General features: G+C 52.2%; 6 protein-coding genes across 6 annotated transcripts; 3 read left to right on the plus strand and 3 right to left on the minus strand.

The window, feature by feature from the left end:
• Positions 1-5,104: 5,104 nt before the first annotated feature.
• On the minus strand, positions 5,105-6,611 carry M431DRAFT_247512 (hypothetical protein). The gene is made up of 2 exons (XM_024913759.1): positions 5,199-6,611; positions 5,105-5,107 (listed from the first exon to the last, which is right to left on the minus strand). Exon 1 carries the CDS (start codon positions 6,181-6,183, stop codon positions 5,242-5,244), a length of 942 nt encoding a protein of 313 aa, XP_024770607.1. The 5' UTR covers positions 6,184-6,611; the 3' UTR covers positions 5,105-5,107; positions 5,199-5,241.
• Positions 6,612-7,279: 668 nt separating this feature from the next.
• Positions 7,280-7,709, minus strand: M431DRAFT_247510 (hypothetical protein). Its single transcript, XM_024913758.1, has one exon. It carries the CDS (start codon positions 7,603-7,605, stop codon positions 7,312-7,314), a length of 294 nt encoding a protein of 97 aa, XP_024770608.1. The 5' UTR covers positions 7,606-7,709; the 3' UTR covers positions 7,280-7,311.
• Positions 7,710-7,813: 104 nt separating this feature from the next.
• M431DRAFT_8968 (hypothetical protein) lies at positions 7,814-8,944 on the plus strand (the record flags this gene model as incomplete). Its single annotated transcript, XM_024924049.1, has 2 exons — positions 7,814-8,356; positions 8,429-8,944. The coding sequence occupies 2 exons, from the start codon at positions 7,814-7,816 to the stop codon at positions 8,942-8,944; spliced, it is 1,059 nt and encodes a 352-aa protein (XP_024770609.1).
• A 1,302-nt stretch (positions 8,945-10,246) lies between these two features.
• On the plus strand, positions 10,247-11,769 carry M431DRAFT_94220 (glycosyltransferase family 15 protein; the record flags this gene model as incomplete). The annotated part of the gene is made up of 3 exons (XM_024924563.1): positions 10,247-10,771; positions 10,849-11,152; positions 11,279-11,769. 3 exons carry the CDS (start codon positions 10,247-10,249, stop codon positions 11,767-11,769), a joined length of 1,320 nt encoding a protein of 439 aa, XP_024770610.1.
• A 1,289-nt stretch (positions 11,770-13,058) lies between these two features.
• M431DRAFT_499058 (hypothetical protein) lies at positions 13,059-14,651 on the plus strand (the record flags this gene model as incomplete). The annotated part of the gene is made up of 4 exons (XM_024917755.1): positions 13,059-13,130; positions 13,206-13,544; positions 13,613-14,299; positions 14,367-14,651. The coding sequence occupies 4 exons, from the start codon at positions 13,059-13,061 to the stop codon at positions 14,649-14,651; spliced, it is 1,383 nt and encodes a 460-aa protein (XP_024770611.1).
• Positions 14,652-15,331: 680 nt separating this feature from the next.
• Positions 15,332-16,934, minus strand: M431DRAFT_8972 (hypothetical protein; the record flags this gene model as incomplete). The annotated part of the gene is made up of 3 exons (XM_024924054.1): positions 15,332-15,358; positions 15,431-16,672; positions 16,863-16,934. The coding sequence occupies 3 exons, from the start codon at positions 16,932-16,934 to the stop codon at positions 15,332-15,334; spliced, it is 1,341 nt and encodes a 446-aa protein (XP_024770612.1).
• Positions 16,935-17,029: the final 95 nt, after the last annotated feature.

The raw sequence follows: 17,029 nt of genomic DNA on the forward strand, positions 1-17,029 counted from the left end.
TGCCAACGGGTGACATGGCATCATCCGCATCAGCAATGTTGCTGCGATTTTGCTGCATAGCTGCAATCTGGCCGGTCAAGCTTTCGAGTTGCTGGTGCAGAAGCTTGTTCTGTGCGTTGGCATCCTCGCGCCTTTGTTTGAGTTCGGCCATCTCCTGCTCCAGCTGCAGTCTTCGGTCTTCCCAGGAACTCTCACTCTGCGCGAGCGTGACCTTGGCAGATTCTGCTTCCGCGCGCAGTGATGCAGACTCCCGCTTGTACTCGTTATACTCGTTGCGCAATTCCTGAACCAGCTTGGCGGCTTCAGCATGCTTAACAAGCTCCTTCTCGTAGTCCTGCTGGGCTTTCGAAGCAATCTCAGCCTGAGCACGAAGATCCTGCTGATGATATCGGGCAGCTTCAATGTGTCGACTGCTTTCTTCCTTGAGCCGCTTAATCTCCTCCTCTAGTATTGTCTTCTCATCTTCGTACTTGCGTGCAATCTCTCCTTGGGAGTCCCGAATGGTGGATAGTTCGGTGTTGGATCGTGACAGTTCAGCGGACAAGTCTTCAATCTGCTGACCCAGCTCCTTAATTTTCGCATCCTTTTGTTGAATGAGATTCTCCATCTCCTGCCGGTACTCCTCTTGTGAACCTCGCAAGTCTTCCAAAGCCTCCTCGTTGCCTTGACTCAACTCCTTGTACTGCTCGGCCTGAGCCTTTGCGTTTTCCAACTGCGTGTTGGCCATGTCGAGGTCGCGCTTGAGGTCCGAAATATCATTGTTGAGGTCCTGAATCTCGGCTTCAAGCTCTTGCTGGCGCACGTTGCTATCTGTCATGAGGCCCGGTCGAGGCGTGGGGCGGGGCTGGAGGCGACCTGCGCGCTCTTCGGCACTTCGGAGCTCTACAGTCAACTCATCAACGCGAGCTTGGAGGTGGTCGCGGGATGTCTTGATGCTGACGTGCTCCTCTCGGAGTTGGCTCAGGCTGGCCATGAGATCATCAATCCTCTTCTGAGACTCCTTTGCCTCGTATTCCTTCCTCTGTTGCAAGTGCTGAGAGTCTTCTACGGCTTGGGAAAGCTTCTTCTGCGCAGTGCTCAGCTCAAGCTCCAACGTCTCAATCTTGGTTTGAGCTTTGCGGCGAGCCTCGGATTCAGTAATGTTGCGTTCGTTTTCCAGGGATTGCTGAGCCGTCAGGAGGTTGCCCAGCCTATTCTTCTCCTCAATCAAGGAGTCATTGTCCTTGCTCATGCGCTCTTGAATATCCTTCCAAAGCTTCTTCTCCGCCTTGAGATTGGCAGTCTCGTTTCGCATGCTGTCCAGGAGACCCTTGACTTCGATAAGTTCTTCCGCCACTTGCTGAACCCTAATATCTTGCTTAGCGGCGGTCTCGGAAAGAATCTGGGTCCTCTTCTGGAGCTCAGAATTTTCATTCTGAAGGGCGACGTAGTTGCTCTGAAGCATCTCCCGTCGTTCAAACTCCAGCCTAGCCTCGCCCTGTAGCTTGATGTTGGCAGTCTGGAGTGCGTTCTTCTCCGATGACAGATGATCGATTTGATCTCTAAAGTCCTTTCGTACACCATCCTGAGCGTCTCGGAAGCTGTCGTACTCTGCCTGAATCTTACGCAGGGCTTCTGTCAGAGTCTCAGTCTGCTCTCCAGTCTCAATGCTGCCGATTGGCATCTGGCCACCGATAGAATGGCGCATGTGGGAAGAAGGATCATCGCCGGCGCCACGTTGCTGAAGAAGGCGTCGGAACATATCACGCTCCATCTTGTAGCTTTCCATGGTGATCTTAGCAGACTTGATCTCTTCCATCATATGGGTGAGGTCCTGCTGCAGCTTCTCAACCAAGTCGTGGTCCTCCTTGGCCTGGTGCTTGGCGGCCAAGGCCTCTTCGCTCTCCATCTGCTCAGCAAGTTCGCGGGTGATGCGCAGGAGGTCTTCATTCTTGGCCTGTAGAGACTTGATGTCCTTGAAAACCACCAACTTCTGGGTAATGAACTGGTGAGTGTCCGACATGTCGGACAGGGCCTCTTCGGTGATCTCGCCCTTCTCAAGCTGCTGTAGGCGGTACTTTTCCTCCTCAGTTAGCTGATCCATGCCCCTTTCCATGGCATAAATGTTGAAGACGAGCATCTGAATCTGTGTGCCCAAATCTCTCAGCTGAGTACGCAGAATCTTGCTCTCAGACTGCGCAGTAGCAAGCGTGCTTTCTGCCTTCCTGGCCGCCTTTCTTGCCGCATCCCGCTCTTCGAAACTCTGCTGTGATAGCTCAGACATGTGTGCAATCTCATTTCGAAGAGTCTCGGCTTCGGACTGAAGCTCCTGGATTTCTGGCGTTTTAGCTTCCAAAGCTGCAATCATGCCATCGAGCTCCTCGGCGAGCTGCTGGTTCCGCCGTTTCTCGCTGGCGAGCTGACCCTTGACCTGGTAAAGCTGCTCAATCGCTTGGGTAGCAGTGATGGTCGACTTGTTTCGTCCAGAGCCTGGGGTTCCGAAGGGAGAGTTGGCCCGCGCAAAGGCTGAACCATTCAGTTGGGGGGTCTGCGGTAACGATGACGCAGGAGCAGCGTGCTCCATGCGCACACGGGTTTCATCTAGGTCGCTCTCAAGTCGTTGAATTCGCTCCTCCATTTCGGTGGTAACACGGCGTTCCGATTCCAGCTCTAAGCGCACACGCCGAAGTTCGTTTTCGTAATTATCTTTGAGGCGCTCCTTCTCAGACTCCAACTCTCGCACACGGTCCTGGTGTTTCTTGCTTAGCTGCTCGGACATTTCAACAACGCGTCGTTGGGCGTCCAGCTCTTGCTTGTAGCTCTCGACGGTGGCCGCAAAAGAGCCCTCCTGCTTTTGCAATTTGACAAGAGTATCGTCAGCCTTGGCCTGCATAGCATCAAGTCGCTCGCGGAGCTGCTGCTCAGAGCGCTTAAGAGCGTCGATCTGAGCCTTGGCGTCTTCGTTTTGTCTCTGGAGCTCGGCAATCCTGGAGCCCTTTTCCTTGCGGTACTTGAGGGCCTCGTCGCTCTTGGCTTTCAGCTCCGTCTCGAGCCATTCGGCATTCTGGCGTGCCAAATCAAGTTGCTGTTGGAGTGCGTCCTGTCGATACTTGGCACTATTCAGCTGACCCTTGGCATTTTGCTCCGACTGCTGAAGAGTCGTTACTTCTCGGGCGAGCTCAACATTTCGCTGGTGCTGCTTAGTGAGTTCCTCGGTCAGGGTCTGATCGCGCTTGTTATTGGATTCGATGATGCTGAGGTTCGTTCGGTTGGAGGACTGGAGAGTCTCAATCTTGTCGTTGAGGGCCTTGACTTCGGCATCATGATCGGAGTACTTTGCTTTCAGACTTTGAAGTTCGTTTTCTAAGGACTGTCGTTTTGTTTCTAAGGTGCGGACAACGGTTAGATGAAGATTGTAACGCGGCATTTGAGCCACCGGGAGTTTAAAAAAAAAAAACACGTACCCTCCTCCTTGAGGCGCTGTCGGGCTTCTTCCACATCCTTGAGAGCCTTTTCGGCGGTGCCCTTGAAGGTCTGGGACTTGGTCTCGGAGTTTCGAACTGCATTCTCCAGTTCAATGTCGGTTTGGAGCTTCTCGGCGTACAGCGTCTCGAACTCGTGTGCCTTGGCAGCCACGGCCTGCAGCAGAGTAGTGACTAGATCAACGGTGGGCTGCGTCGTCAGAGTAGCCACCACAGGCTGGTCAAGGCCCAGGTGGCCTGCGATGTAGCCGACGTCGACATCGACCGCCGCCATTGTGTTGTGCCCTTGAACTTAGGTCGACAATGGCAATGACAGCGCGAGTCTCGTCATTACTCGGTTGAGAGGGGAAGCGATATCGGGGGTTGATAAATGTCGAACGCGGCGTGATGAGAAAGGAAAGAAAAGGAAAAGAAAGGAACAAAGAACAGGGAAAGGGAAGAAAAGGGAATGACTGGATGAAACGGGGTGAATTAATCAAAGCAGTCGCAGAGCCTGAATCTCATCGACAGCTCTCAGTGCCTGCGACGAGATGATCAAGAATGAAAAAAGGCGAGGCTCGGGAATTGAGAAAAGGGCCGCAGAGCTTGATGGAACAAAGACAAAAACGACGAGCTCTGGCGCGCATCGAGAAGCCGCAGCAAAATAGCAAAGAGACTGCACTGGCCTTGAACGGGCCTAGTCCCAGTTGGGCGGCAAGGCTTTTGGCCTTTTGGTGCCTGCAGCGTGACGGCGTTGCGCACAGACCACTTTTTGCCAGCTGTTTAGTGGCTTCAGTGCCCAGCAGTCACTGAAACCCAGCGCCTTGTTTGCCAATGGCAGCACTGGAGCTCTGCAGGCGAGAGTCACTGCTCAACGCTCAACGGCACGTTTGCCTGCAGATACATCAAGTTGCTACCCTAAACTTGACCATCATGAAGCAAGTTTGTAGGAAACTTCAACACAATAGCCATAGAAGGGGCCTCAGAAAAATATCAACCAAGTATGGAAGTTTCAAAAGCTGTAAAGATGCATCTGCGGTGCACTTCCTGTGCTGCAGAGTAACTTTCCGTTAGAGTTGCTCATCTACACAGATACAAAACTGACTTTGCCGAGGTATCAATACATACCTAGTACACTTTACCCATAAAACCACCTCAAATCTAAGCAGTAAAGGCTTAATGATGAACCGTGATTGTTTCAATACCAGCAGAAGTAAAGATACAGAACCACTACATAATTACGAGTACAAACACCAACCTTTACACTCTGCAAAGTAGTGGTTGATGGCGAGAAATCGCGGCTTGAGTCAACGGATGTCGTGCATATGGAATCTTGTCTCAGATATCTGCCCCCAATGTCTCTCCTTTTTTCACCTTGCCGGTCACTTGATCTACAATGCTCCTCTACATGCGTAGGCTAGAAATGGTAATGGATTTCATCATGTCACAGCATCTCACCAAGGTGTCACGGTCAAAAGGAGAGTCTTGCAGTCATAAATGCATCAATGCTCCTTGAAAATGCTGGAGACGCGTATATTCTGCCCGTCTTCGCTAAATGCAACACTCGGCCCTTGTCGAGCGAGTTCATCCATATCCATCAATGCCTTCGTCTCCCATAACGCCACTGCTAGAAAGAATCGTCGAAGCCGCAACACCGTGAACGAATCCTGTAAAGAGATTAGCTTCGCGTCAACACACACCAGACACTTTCATCAAACCAAAGCGTACCATAAATGCTTAATAGAAAAGGTATGCTACCTTGGTAGAACAAAGAGTAGCAATTGATCCAGGTTCCTGGTGTTTACTGGCCGGCGATTTGCCATTGAAGGTCGGATCGGCCGCCATTGGCAACGTTGCACTTGACGCTGCCCTCAACAGAGAGGTCGGTTCCCTCCGAATAGTCCTCAAGCGCGATTCTGAGGATGGCCTTGACGTCCTGGTCTCCTATGGTGTAGGGTCCCTGGCCCTGCTCAGAGGCCTTGACGCCCAAGACGCAGCCTTCGGTCTTGAGGACGGGGATAAAGGCACTGCCGGAGACGTCGTGGATGCTGAATGTTCCGTTCTGGTTGGCCCAGGCGCTCGAGAGGGCAGCGCAATAACGCCAGTCGGCGGCACCGGCGATGGGAGCTTGGGCGAAGCTGGATGGATCGCAGGTTGTCTGATCCGACGGGGACGGGGTCCAGGTAACGTCCGTGCTGTTCTGGAATTCAGCAGGGGCAGCAGCCACAACTGCGGCAGCAGCGAGACCAGCCAAGATGGTGATGGACTTCATGATGTCGATATTCTCTCTTCGCTTGTAGTTAAGCAATACAGCGTTGATGATATGGGCTGAGATGATCGCGTCGTTGCTTGTCAAAATTGAGAAGACTGAGTTTGGATTGCAGGCTGCACGTGGTTGCAGAAAGGGGGAAGAGGAGAAGAGCAGAGGAGAGGAGAGGAGAAAAGAGAAAATAAGGTAGCAAGATCGGCAGTTCGTTTTGTTTCGTTTGCATGCGGTGAGGACGAGGGTTGCGGCAGAATTCCGAGTCCACACCCTCTGACCTTTGTCAACCGGACAATAGGACGAACAAGGCAATTGTTGAATGAAACATGGTATCAGCCGGCGATCGCGGACAAGGTACAGAGTAGCGGGCCTGTTAAATACCGTGCCGGGGTGAGTGGTTGGTGGTGAGTGTGGCCGGCTCAAGTCCAGTCTCGAGTACGGATCGCACATGGACCCTTGAGGGTGTCTGATTTGGCTCATATTTTGCGTTGGTACGAGCGAGAATACGATAGCTTCAGATTGAGACTTGGGACCCAAGATGGGGCCTTTTCATGTACTGGCCCGCAGATGCCATTCATGCAGGGACCCGGAGCCTTTGTAACGTGCTGGTGTTGATCAAGGGAATGCCTACATGTATTCAGCAATTGACCCAATTTTGCTATTCAGTAACCCCGGCGCAAGATTAACAATTATTGAGTGATAATGCCAAATACTAGACGAATGTAGCTATTGTAGCAGAAAGCAGTGATGGCAGCAGATACTCAAAGAACTGGGTACGTCAATATCTCAATCTCTTCACCTCTTGCACCCAGACTTCTTCCGCATCGTGTCATCCGCCCGCATATCCGTATCCGTAGAAATCCATAGGCTCATCTGCTCTGCTTGAGCGACGCGGGAGTGGAAATTAAAGGGCCGCGGGGATAACCTCACTTGGGTTATGTAACGGTAACCTGCTGATCATCTGCAGCAGCCCATTCGCCTGTGCTCATATGAAAGTGCTGCGAATTGACGATCGCATGCCTGGTCCCGAAACCTGATGGTTCGTGATGGGTTTAGGCTTTTTACCAAAGATGTGGCCAAATCAAGCAAGGATTGTCGCGCCGGACGCTTCGCGATTCAGTAGCCGCGGAGAAAGGGAGCTAAAACGGGAATGTCTGGATGCCTAGTTAAAAGATGAACAAACCTCCTTGGAAGGCCATGGAAAAAACGGATATCTACTGCTACTTCGACCGCGTAGGTTTGTAAGGTGAGAGTTTAGTTGACCGCGCAAGCAGCTGAGGCGAAACTACATGCACAGCGTCCAGTAGGTATGATGTGATGCTTCGCCCGAAAGTGGCATGTGTCAGACAGAAGCCTGGCCTTTGATTGGTATTGTTTCAGGTCCCTCGTTTCTTGTATCGCCGCGGCAATGTTTATTCATAGTTCATGGCAAATGGAAAGCGGTCCGATACTCGTACTTTTTGCCTCTCTCCCTCAACTCCGGCCCCCCGCATTGCGCCATCTCCGACCCATCGTGGCTGGTTAGCAGCCCTTCTAACAATTAGCTCTGAAGCTGAAAGCTGGATGGCTGACGCGAATAGCACGGGGATTTACGCGCATACCCATCTCTTATACCCAGCTCCGTACATCGCAATCCATTACCCAAAAGCCGAGCTCGCGGCGATCCAACCACGAGGGCCTACGCCCACCCAGAATCCGGGGTGATTGGACAATTGGGGCCAGGGCTTCAGCCACCTCTCGCCGTCGGGACCGGATCATGATGCCATCATGCTTAGGCGCTGTGCTTATGCCGATTGCCGCCTGGCCGAACACCGAATCCGGCTCTGAGCCGGAGCTGGAGTGGGCTGAGAGGAAGCAAAGCAAAACGTCACTCGAGCCGGTCTGCCGGTCCCTAATGCTCATGCGAAAAAAATTGAATATCTATAAGTCACCGCCCACTTTTGTGTCAACACCATAGCCCTTGTATTGCTGCCATCGCCATGGTTTCTTGTCTGCAGAGCTGTGATACCACATGAACGTTTACGAATATTAGTAACCCAGCCTGCACCGTCTCTTTGAAACGAAAAACTTTTTTTTTCTTCTCCATTGATACCCCACCAGTTCCCTCACAATGACAAAATCTCACGACCCCCAGAGCGGCCGCATCAAGAAGCTGGTTAGCCGGCTGCTCCATCACTCCAATCCTCATGATACGAGCCCAGACGACTCTGATGCCGACAGTGGCATCGCGACACCTAAATGGCTAGGTTCCTATAGAGTACCAAACTCAGCAAACTCCAGTTTCTCCGCCCCAAAGGCATATGGCCGGGACACAGGCATCTCCCTCGAACTCTGGAATTCAGCTTACAACTCCCTCCGCGATGGTCTAAGTACAGCTGGCCTGGTGACTGTCTACGAGTCGATCCTGTGCCAGGAACTGCCTCATGGCCAGTCTATTGGCGGAATCAACCAGTCCCTCCCACGATCCGATGACGACAGGTTAAGAACTTTAATCACCATCACTGAAGCCGGCCTGAAAAAGTGCCGGACCAAATCTCAAGCAGACGACCAGGCCAAAGCCTTGATTCGGGCTTCCAGGAAGATTATCAAGTCTGTATGGGCAGACTATCCATCTACCGCAGTGGCCTGGTCAGGCATCTGCATACTGACACCGGTAAGATTTCCCTGTTACCTGTCTACATCTACTAGTCTGAACGGTTGGCTAATTGATTCTTCTCATTGACAGCTTCTTCTTGGCGCGACAATAGCAATTGAAGACATGAAGCGCGGTGCCTTGCACGTTCTTGGACGCATCCCATGGTACATGCACCTGTCAGAACTCATCATGGCCAGCGCATGGAAGAGCGATGCCGACTTTCTCGAGCAGCGCGACCGAACAAGAGACCGACTACTAAAATTATACCGCAAGGTACTCGAATTCGAAATGAACTGCGTATGCGCAGCGGCCAGCAGCTGGAACAATGCCGCGAAAAACGTCGTCGGGTGGCACAAGTTGGGAGCCATGGTGCGCGAGATTGAGGAGCTCGACGTCGAAATCGGCAATCTGATTGTGACCTACATCGACAGGAGAGTTGCAGAGACCATCCGGCGATATAACGAGGATCTGAAGTTGGATGCAAAGGACGAGGGGCCGTGTCCGTTTGCTGCTGATGGATCGAGTTCGAGTGCGCCGTTTCCGCTGGACGCGAGCCACTCGGCAGACGCAATGCCGGGAATGAAGCCGTCGACGGTGAGGGTGTGAGGAATCTTGATTTTGGATGAGGAAAATAATCACTTGCATGATTTAGACAAAAGCGATGATATTTTTTACGTATCTTGGTATTACTAGCGTTACTGTAATGTATACTCACGAGTCATGATGATGAAGCTGTTGTTTTTCGCTGGTGCATTATCTCATGGTGATACGACACATGGCAGTGTGTGCTTGACTTACAGTGGGAAGAACAGTATGTAAACCAACTTTATGCTTACTATCTTGTATCTACCTATTGGACAGTAGTTGATTGAGGAGAATGACCCCATACAGACAATCGTGATGATCCTCAATGGGGACGGCCAAGGTGGACAGACCCAAGGGACCCTATTCATTTTCTAGGGGACCGCTGCATGATGTCATAGCTCGAAATCTTTCCGATGCACATCTCAAAAGATCCTTGCCCGCATCTCACGATCTTGGGACCGGCCGCATTAAACTTGTTCCGGCTCTGCTCAATGAATCCGACGGCTATTAACGGGAATTGTACTGTAGTGGGAGTGATATCAGGAGAGCAAAGTAAATGCGGTTATGATTTGGGGAGAGGTTGGTATGTCTAGAGATATCTAGCGGCTTCCTGTATGCTGCGAATGAAGAGTGCCAAGAGATCCAATCTATTAATGGGTTCAATGTTCCTTATTCGTAGGTAGCAGTTTCTTGGCATCCATAAGTACCGTAGCCTTTACTCCTCCTGATGATGAGAACTATCAATTATCGAGAGAGTAAAATTAGCTACGTTTTTTAAAACAAATTATACACGATAAATAGCAGAACTAATATGGGAAAAGGGTGCTGCCCATATTCTTCTTAGGTACTTGGGGAGCTGTAAATTGACTTGTACTGGCCACTCATCTGCCAGCTGCCAGCTGCCAGCACTCCTCCTGCTGCCTCTGCACCTCACCAGCTACATGCCCTTCACCGTTTTTTTCTGCCATACCCTCTCAAATGTCTTCTTCTCTCTTCTTCTCTTCTTCCACCTTTCATCAACTTTTCTCAATCATTGTTTCAGATTCGACTTCCTGCTCCTTGGATTGCCACCTGACCAACTGTCGTTCACTTTCTCTTCGCCATTCTTCTTTTCGTTCCTCAGCTGACTTTTTGAATTTCTGTCACCTGAGGATTTTCTACACTTTTTTTCTGACTTCTTACATTTCTATTAACCTTGTGTTTCTGTTTCCCTTTCTCTTCTGTTTCATCACAGCCCTGCATCGAGACAGACAACCAACCTGCCTTCCATCTCGACTTTCAAGCTGCCATATCTCTTCTCTCATATTGGCCGCACGACTCAGCATGGCCAAGAAACGCACTACGACTGCCTCGTCGCCCTGTTGGTACATGCCAATTACCCTGGCTTGGATCTTTCTCTTGATCCAGACGTCATCGTTCGTGCATGGCCTCGCCATCTCTTCCGCTACTGATCAGAAACCCAGAGCAGCTTTCGTCTCCCTCGCCCATGAGAACGATCTGTCTGCGCTCCTGTCGTCCACCTCCCAACTGGAAGAGACATTCAACTACCGATACCAATACCACTGGATCTTCTTCAGCACTCAACCCCTGAGCGAAGAGTTCAGGCAGCAGACTTCGAACGCAACCGGTGCTGTTTGCTTCTACGAAGTCATTTCTGAAGATAAATTGGCATCTCCAAAACAGCCAGCGGCGTTCAACACGCTATCCCCGGCTCAGACTGGCGAACATGTCTCCGGAATTGGCCGACAGGTGCAATCCCTTGACCAGATATCTCGCTGGAACTCGGGACCGTTTGCCAGTGAGAATCGGTTGAGAGATTACGACTGGATTTGGAGAATTGAGCCAGGCGTAAGTTATGCGGCCCCTGACCTGTCACCATCGATAAACGACTTGTCTTCTTCATGCTTATGAACGGGCGGACGCAGGCTCAATTTACCCATGACATTACGTTTGACGTGTTCCGCTTTATGCGAGATCACGAGATTGCTTACGGCTTTAACGAGGCCTTGCTGGACAAGGACGAGATACGGACTCATTCACGACCAGTGATTTCCTTCATCGACAAACACCCAGATTTGCTGCACGCAGACGCGGATTTGTCGTGGCTCCTGAATTGTAACGATGGGTCGACTGCAGCAAAGATTCGGGGCAATGAGTTTGGAGGCCGCCATCGTACTGGCAGCTGGTGGACTGACTTGATCAGCCTGATGATGCAGGGCAGTCTCGATCGTCCCGACTACGGTATTGCTGACGGGCAACAGGACAAGAATCACGATAGTGACGCCGATGAAGTGGGATCCCCTGCCGAAGCATTTGCGTCCTAGTTGGGCAACATGTGCAAGACGGGGCTGGAAGGAATGTCGCCGACGTTTGACATTGGGTCTCTATCGTTCTTTCGAAGCCAAAGCCATCAAGATCTTTTCAACCACCTGGATGCCGCTGGCGACTTTACCAGACAACCGCTACGAGACATGGCCGTGCCCACCATCAGTGCCAGCATGTTTCTTCCCCAGAAGAGCGTGTGGAACTATCGCAAAAGGGATGCGCGACATGCATACCGGCCGAGTCTTCCCGAGCACACGCAAAAGCCGAAACTAAAAGTGTTTGAGCACAACTTGGGGTTTAATCTCAGAGGCCGGAACCGGATGGTTGGACCGCAGAGTCGGGATAGCATCCGGGAACAAGAGAGGAACCCTAAAGAGAGCATGGCCGAGTACTTTGCGCTCTGGAGTCTCATGGCTCAAGATCTCAGCAGACAGGATGCTATCCCCGGCCTGCAGTCTGGGCACACGGTGATTGACGAGAGGAATTTTTCACTGGGCTCCAAAAGGTCGTCGACTGGCTAGTCTTTTGCATTCTTTCCTTCTTGGACGAGAGCCATGGCAAAGGCGATGAAACAATTGGGTCACGACTAGGGAATTGCGTACGGGAACTTGGTCATAAGGCATGAGAACAGGGGATTTGGAGTGAGGATTGTAAGGTCAAACTTTTTTCTTCTTTTTCGCACGAAACTGGGTGGTCTGTATCTAGGTGCGTTGCGTATTGCTGTCAAGACATGATAGGTGCGGAGAATATACCCAGAGATTCATTTCAGTTCAGTTACAATCTGCATGTGTTGTTTATACCTGGGCATCTTTCTGGTCTTTCTTTCGTTTCCATTATTCTCCCTTACCAACTTACCTTCCCCCTCCCCCTGGTGTCTCAGCGTGTACATGTAACTGGAGACATTAACGCTGCATGTCTGATACGCTGGCAATGCAGCCCATAATCGCTCCATGCATCAAAACTTATAGCACCTGCTCGTATTAATTCCCACTTTAGCTGCCCCTGGTTGGGCATCAAGACGGCCAAGAAAATTGATGCTCGACAAGCTCCATCTAGCACTTTCACCAAACAAGGCCAGGCGGCAAATAGAGGGACCAAGACCCCAAAGGATCCATGGATCAACACCAAGCCTTTTGGGTCCCGCCGATCCGCATCGAGGTGGCAATTCGGCCCACTGACTTGCGCTGGATTTTTAGTGGGCTCTGGGGGTGCTATGGGGGCTTTGGAGCTGTGAGCTGTAAGCTGTACAGGGGCTTGAGGGGCCATTTCAGGGGGGGCAGTGAGAATGGATCGTTGATGCGGTTTGTGTTGCATTGAGTCATGGATCGAGGGGTGTTTTGGACGGATCGCACGTGGAGAAGGGACGATGTCATGAGAAAAATCACAATTGAATGTTTTCTTGAACCCTTTCTTTTTGGGCATCTTCTGTCTAGATCTGAGCATCTACGGTACAGTAATTGTGTAATTGGGTTCCATTAGCTTAGCTGAGCTGAGCTGAGCTGAGCTTCCCGTCACTTTTAGCAGCGTCATAGAGGGCTGAGAGGGGGTGTCGCGTGGCCACTGGCCGAAACAAACCACCGCTAACCACCAGCTCTACCGGAACCTCTACCAGCTTCCATTCCAACCTCCCGTCTTCTGACATCTTCAACACCACTGGATTGGCTGCTGTCAAAGCTTCTCCAACAGACAGCTCCTACATACGCTTCACTCAGGCTGACCTTCTGGAAGCAATTGATCCGTCGCATCGACACAATACAGTCACACACGCACACACAAACGTCCAAACATTGCAGCTGCGACTCTGCCCGCCATGGCGGTGCTCGACGGCGGAGGCTCAGCAATCAGAGCTGGCAGCTCTGGCAAGCCAGTCTCGCTGATCCTGGTGCGAATTCCCCTTCTCTTCGCCTCATATTCCTCTAAAAATCCCACAATGCTGACTGACGACGGCCTCTGCTAGCTGACTGTCCAAAACTCGGCCTTTATCCTCATCATGCACTACTCTCGCATCATGCCTCCTCCGGGCGACCACCGATACTTTCCCTCGACCGCCGTCTTCCTCCACGAACTCATCAAGCTGGCCGTTTCCCTGACGCTGGCCCTATACGAGGGCTCCAAGACGCTGGCGCCCAGCACGCCTGCCACGGTGCTGTTTGAGCAGATCTACAATGCCATGTTTGCGGGCGATGGGTGGAAGCTGATTGTGCCGGGCGTGTTTTACACACTGCAGAATATCCTGCAGTATGTGGCCATTGAGAACCTGGATGCTGTGCATTTTCAGGTTCTGTACCAGCTCAAGGTGAGAATGGCGGGGATAACTGGCGCTCTGCCATGCTGAATGCTGAATGCTGACCCCATTGACTGCAGATTCTTACAACGGCGCTATTCAGCGTCTATCTACTGAGCCGCCCCCTCGGCCTCAAGCGCTGGCTCTCGCTGGTTGTTCTTACACTCGGCGTCTCCATCGTCTCTCTACCTGGATCGACCGCCATTGGCAGTGCTTATAGCTCCAGCCCCCTACTTCACGGCATGCCGGACCACTTCTTCCCTCGATCAGGCCATGAGCTGGGCCACGCCGTCGTCGAAGACGCAGCAGCGCATCTCACTCGCCGCTCCGCCACCTATCAAGGCATCGACAACGATCTTCACCCCGTCGAGCCCTCCATGAACTACTCCCTCGGCGTGACTGCAGTTCTCGTCGCAGCGGCGGTTTCTGGTCTTACGGGCGTCTATTTCGAGAAGCTGCTCAAGGAGAGCCCCTCTCAAGCTAGTGTGTGGGTGCGCAATCTGCAGCTGAGCTTCTATTCCATGATTGCTGCTCTCATTGGTGGCGTCATGTGGCAGGACGGCTCTGGGATTCGCGAGCATGGCTTTTTCGAGGGCTACAATGCGGTTGTGTGGGCGACGGTCGTGTTGCAGGCGGCTGGAGGCTTGCTGGCTAGCCTGGTCATTCGCGATGCAGACAACATCATCAAGAATTTTGCGACGAGCATCAGCATTATACTGAGCTTCCTCGTCAGCGTGTGGGTCTTTGAATTCAAAGTGACTCTCACGGTATGTTCGACCCCGGCTATTCTGAGCCTGGATTACAAGTTTTACTGACAGAGAATGAATGTTGCAGTTTCTTCTGGGCACGATGCTTGTGCTGCTCGCTACGTACTTGTATAGCGTATCAGAAGAGAAATTCACTCGAAACCGCCCGCCCGCGATCCGCGTCGCAACCTTTGAGAAGCCCGCCATCGAACACCTTCTGACACCGGTGGGCACACCCCGTTTGGGGCCCTCGAAACATTTCAAGTCCGTCGAGCCGTTTGATGTCAAGGGCTTGGGTTCGACGTCCAGCAGGCCCAGTAGCCCCATGTTTGCCCGGCCAGCGAGTCGTCTAGCTTCGCAAAAGGAGCTGTGATGTATCCAACAATTGGGATTCACAAAGAATATTTCTTGTTTTTGGACTAGTGACATACTTTTCTTTCTTTTCTTTTTTGGGTGTATAAGCAGGAATTAGGCTACGGATATGGTGCATATAGAAGGGGATCATTTGAGGCTGAGAAAGGCCGCTTTTGGCACATGGAAGCAATGGAGGATCTTAGAAGAGGGCATGCGAAAATGCATTAGATTGCAAATATACCCAACTCCCTTTTTTGTACATGAGGAGGGGCAGGTTTGAGGATGATACCTAGGGTAGTTCGATATGATGCATTTATGAAACATCAATGGGCAATGAAAACACCAATTCACCTTACCTTGAGGCACTCCTCATTACTGCTCTTCCTAGCACATTTTGTGATGTCTTTCTGTAATAACACTCGATCATACGAATAACACCGGCTTCTCTTCAACATTAATATTCTATGGCGTTGTCCCAAACACCTGCCCACCTGCGTGAGGCCTAGGAATAGAATGCGTAACATCATTACAGTCAGGGAATCACTTTTTTTTTTTTTTTTTTTGGATTATTTCTTTGGTGTTAAGAAGTCCCCCAATCTTCCCCTAACCCCCTTTTTTATATCCCGTGAAAAAAAAAATTCAATCGCAGACATGCTTGTTGCTGTTGTCTATCACACGCTAACTTCTTGGAAACGCTCCTTACATGATGACTTCGTTGGTGACGTCCTAATTAGGGAGAAAGTAGGTTAGTTACATGTCAAGGTTAAGGAGTTCAAGAAAGAAAGAAAAAAAACTTACCCGCTTCAGCTCCTTGTATGGCAGGCAGACGCAGTTCTGCACGCGGACCTCGTCGCCAACACCGCAGTCCTTGCCCAGGATGGAGATGCTCTGGACCTTGACGCCGTTCTTGATGATGCTGGTGGAGTGGCTGCCGGCAGGGGTAGGTGAACCCTCGACACGAGCCCAGGCGCCAACACGGCTGCCCCAGCCGATGATGGAGTAGAGCACGCAGGCGTCGTGCTTAATCTCAGAGTCCTCGAGCACAATGCTCTCCTTGACACGGGCACCGGCGCCGACGACGACTCGGGGTCCAATGCTGACGTTGGGGCCGAGCTTGGCCGTGGGGTGAACGTCGGCAGTTGGGTGGATGAAGACGGGGGGAACGATGTTGGCGCTGGCGGGGGCGAGCTCCTCGCTGCCGGTCTGCCAGGCCTTTTGCAGGTACAGGGCGTTGGCGGGCACGGCAGAGCCAGCCGTCTTGATCTGGCGCCAAAAGTCTTTGGTCTCGTACACGTAGAACTGCTTGCTGTCGGCCATGTCGCCGAGGATGTCCTGCTCGAGGCGGATGACCTCCTTCTTGTCCTCGTCGTCGTCGTCGTCGGCCACGGCGCGGGGCATCCTGAAGTGGTCGAGGTTGTCCGAGGACGGGTACGAGACGAGGCGGGGCCTGTCGGTGCGGCGCTTGATGGCGGATCGGATGGAGGGGAAGATTGCGTCGGCGGAGAAGAGGTAGACGCCGCAGTTGATGAGGTTGCTGATGTGCGACTCGGGCTTCTCGACGTAGTGCAGCACGCGGCGGGTGTGGGAGTCGGAGACGATGCAGCCAAAGTTGGAGGCGGCCTCGTTGCTGACGCGGGTTCCCAGGATGACGGCCTCGGCGTCCCGCTCCATGAAGAGCTTGAGCATCTCCTCGAGGGGGAACGAGCAGCACACGTCGGCGTTGAGGACGAAGAGGCGCTCGGGGCGGCCCTTTAGGATGGCATCGCGGAAGTGGTACAGGCCGCCCGCGGTGCCCAGGGCCTCGTACTCGCGCAGGTATCGCAGGTTGATGCCGGGGAACTCGCGGGCCGAGTCCTTGATGAAATCGCGGAAGACGGACTCATCGTAGTAGCCGATGATGTAGACCTCCTGGATCTGCTTGACGCGCGCAACGGCGTCGAGGCAGTGCCAGATGATGGGGTGGCCAGCAACGTCGAAGAGCGGCTTGGGGAGGTCGAGAGATAGAGGGCGGAATCGAGTGCCGCGAGAAGGACCACCGACCTAGACAGGAGAGAAAAGGAAGAGAATATGTTAGCTGTTGTTTTCAATGCGAAATGGTGAGGTTGCACGGCGGTGTGCGCTTAGAGCCAGCTGTCCAAAGCTCATTGAAGTGCAACAAACAGGAGCATCTAGACAGGAGTAGGGATAGGAATTGGAAAAAGAAAACAAAAAGAAAAAGGGTGATTATTACCAGGATCACAGCCTTGGTGGCAGCGCCCACCGGAGTGGCAGAACGATGCGGCAAGGGGACGTGGAGAGACATTGTTGGGAGGTTTGGCTGGAGCTTGGAGCGGGAGAAGAGAGGGGGAGGGGTATCACTGATTGAAGGCGGGATATGGGATTATATGAGCTTCAGCT

Source organism: Trichoderma harzianum, assembly GCF_003025095.1.
Source record: "Trichoderma harzianum CBS 226.95 unplaced genomic scaffold M431scaffold_13, whole genome shotgun sequence".
Lineage (NCBI taxonomy): Eukaryota > Fungi > Ascomycota > Sordariomycetes > Hypocreales > Hypocreaceae > Trichoderma > Trichoderma harzianum.

What these genes read in the sequence shown, in the direction of transcription:
- M431DRAFT_247512 (XM_024913759.1), bottom strand. Translation starts at nt 6,183, where the DNA reads ATGAGCCAAATCAGACACCCTCAAGGGTCCATGTGCGATCCGTACTCG.
- M431DRAFT_247510 (XM_024913758.1), bottom strand. Translation starts at nt 7,605, where the DNA reads ATGAGCATTAGGGACCGGCAGACCGGCTCGAGTGACGTTTTGCTTTGC.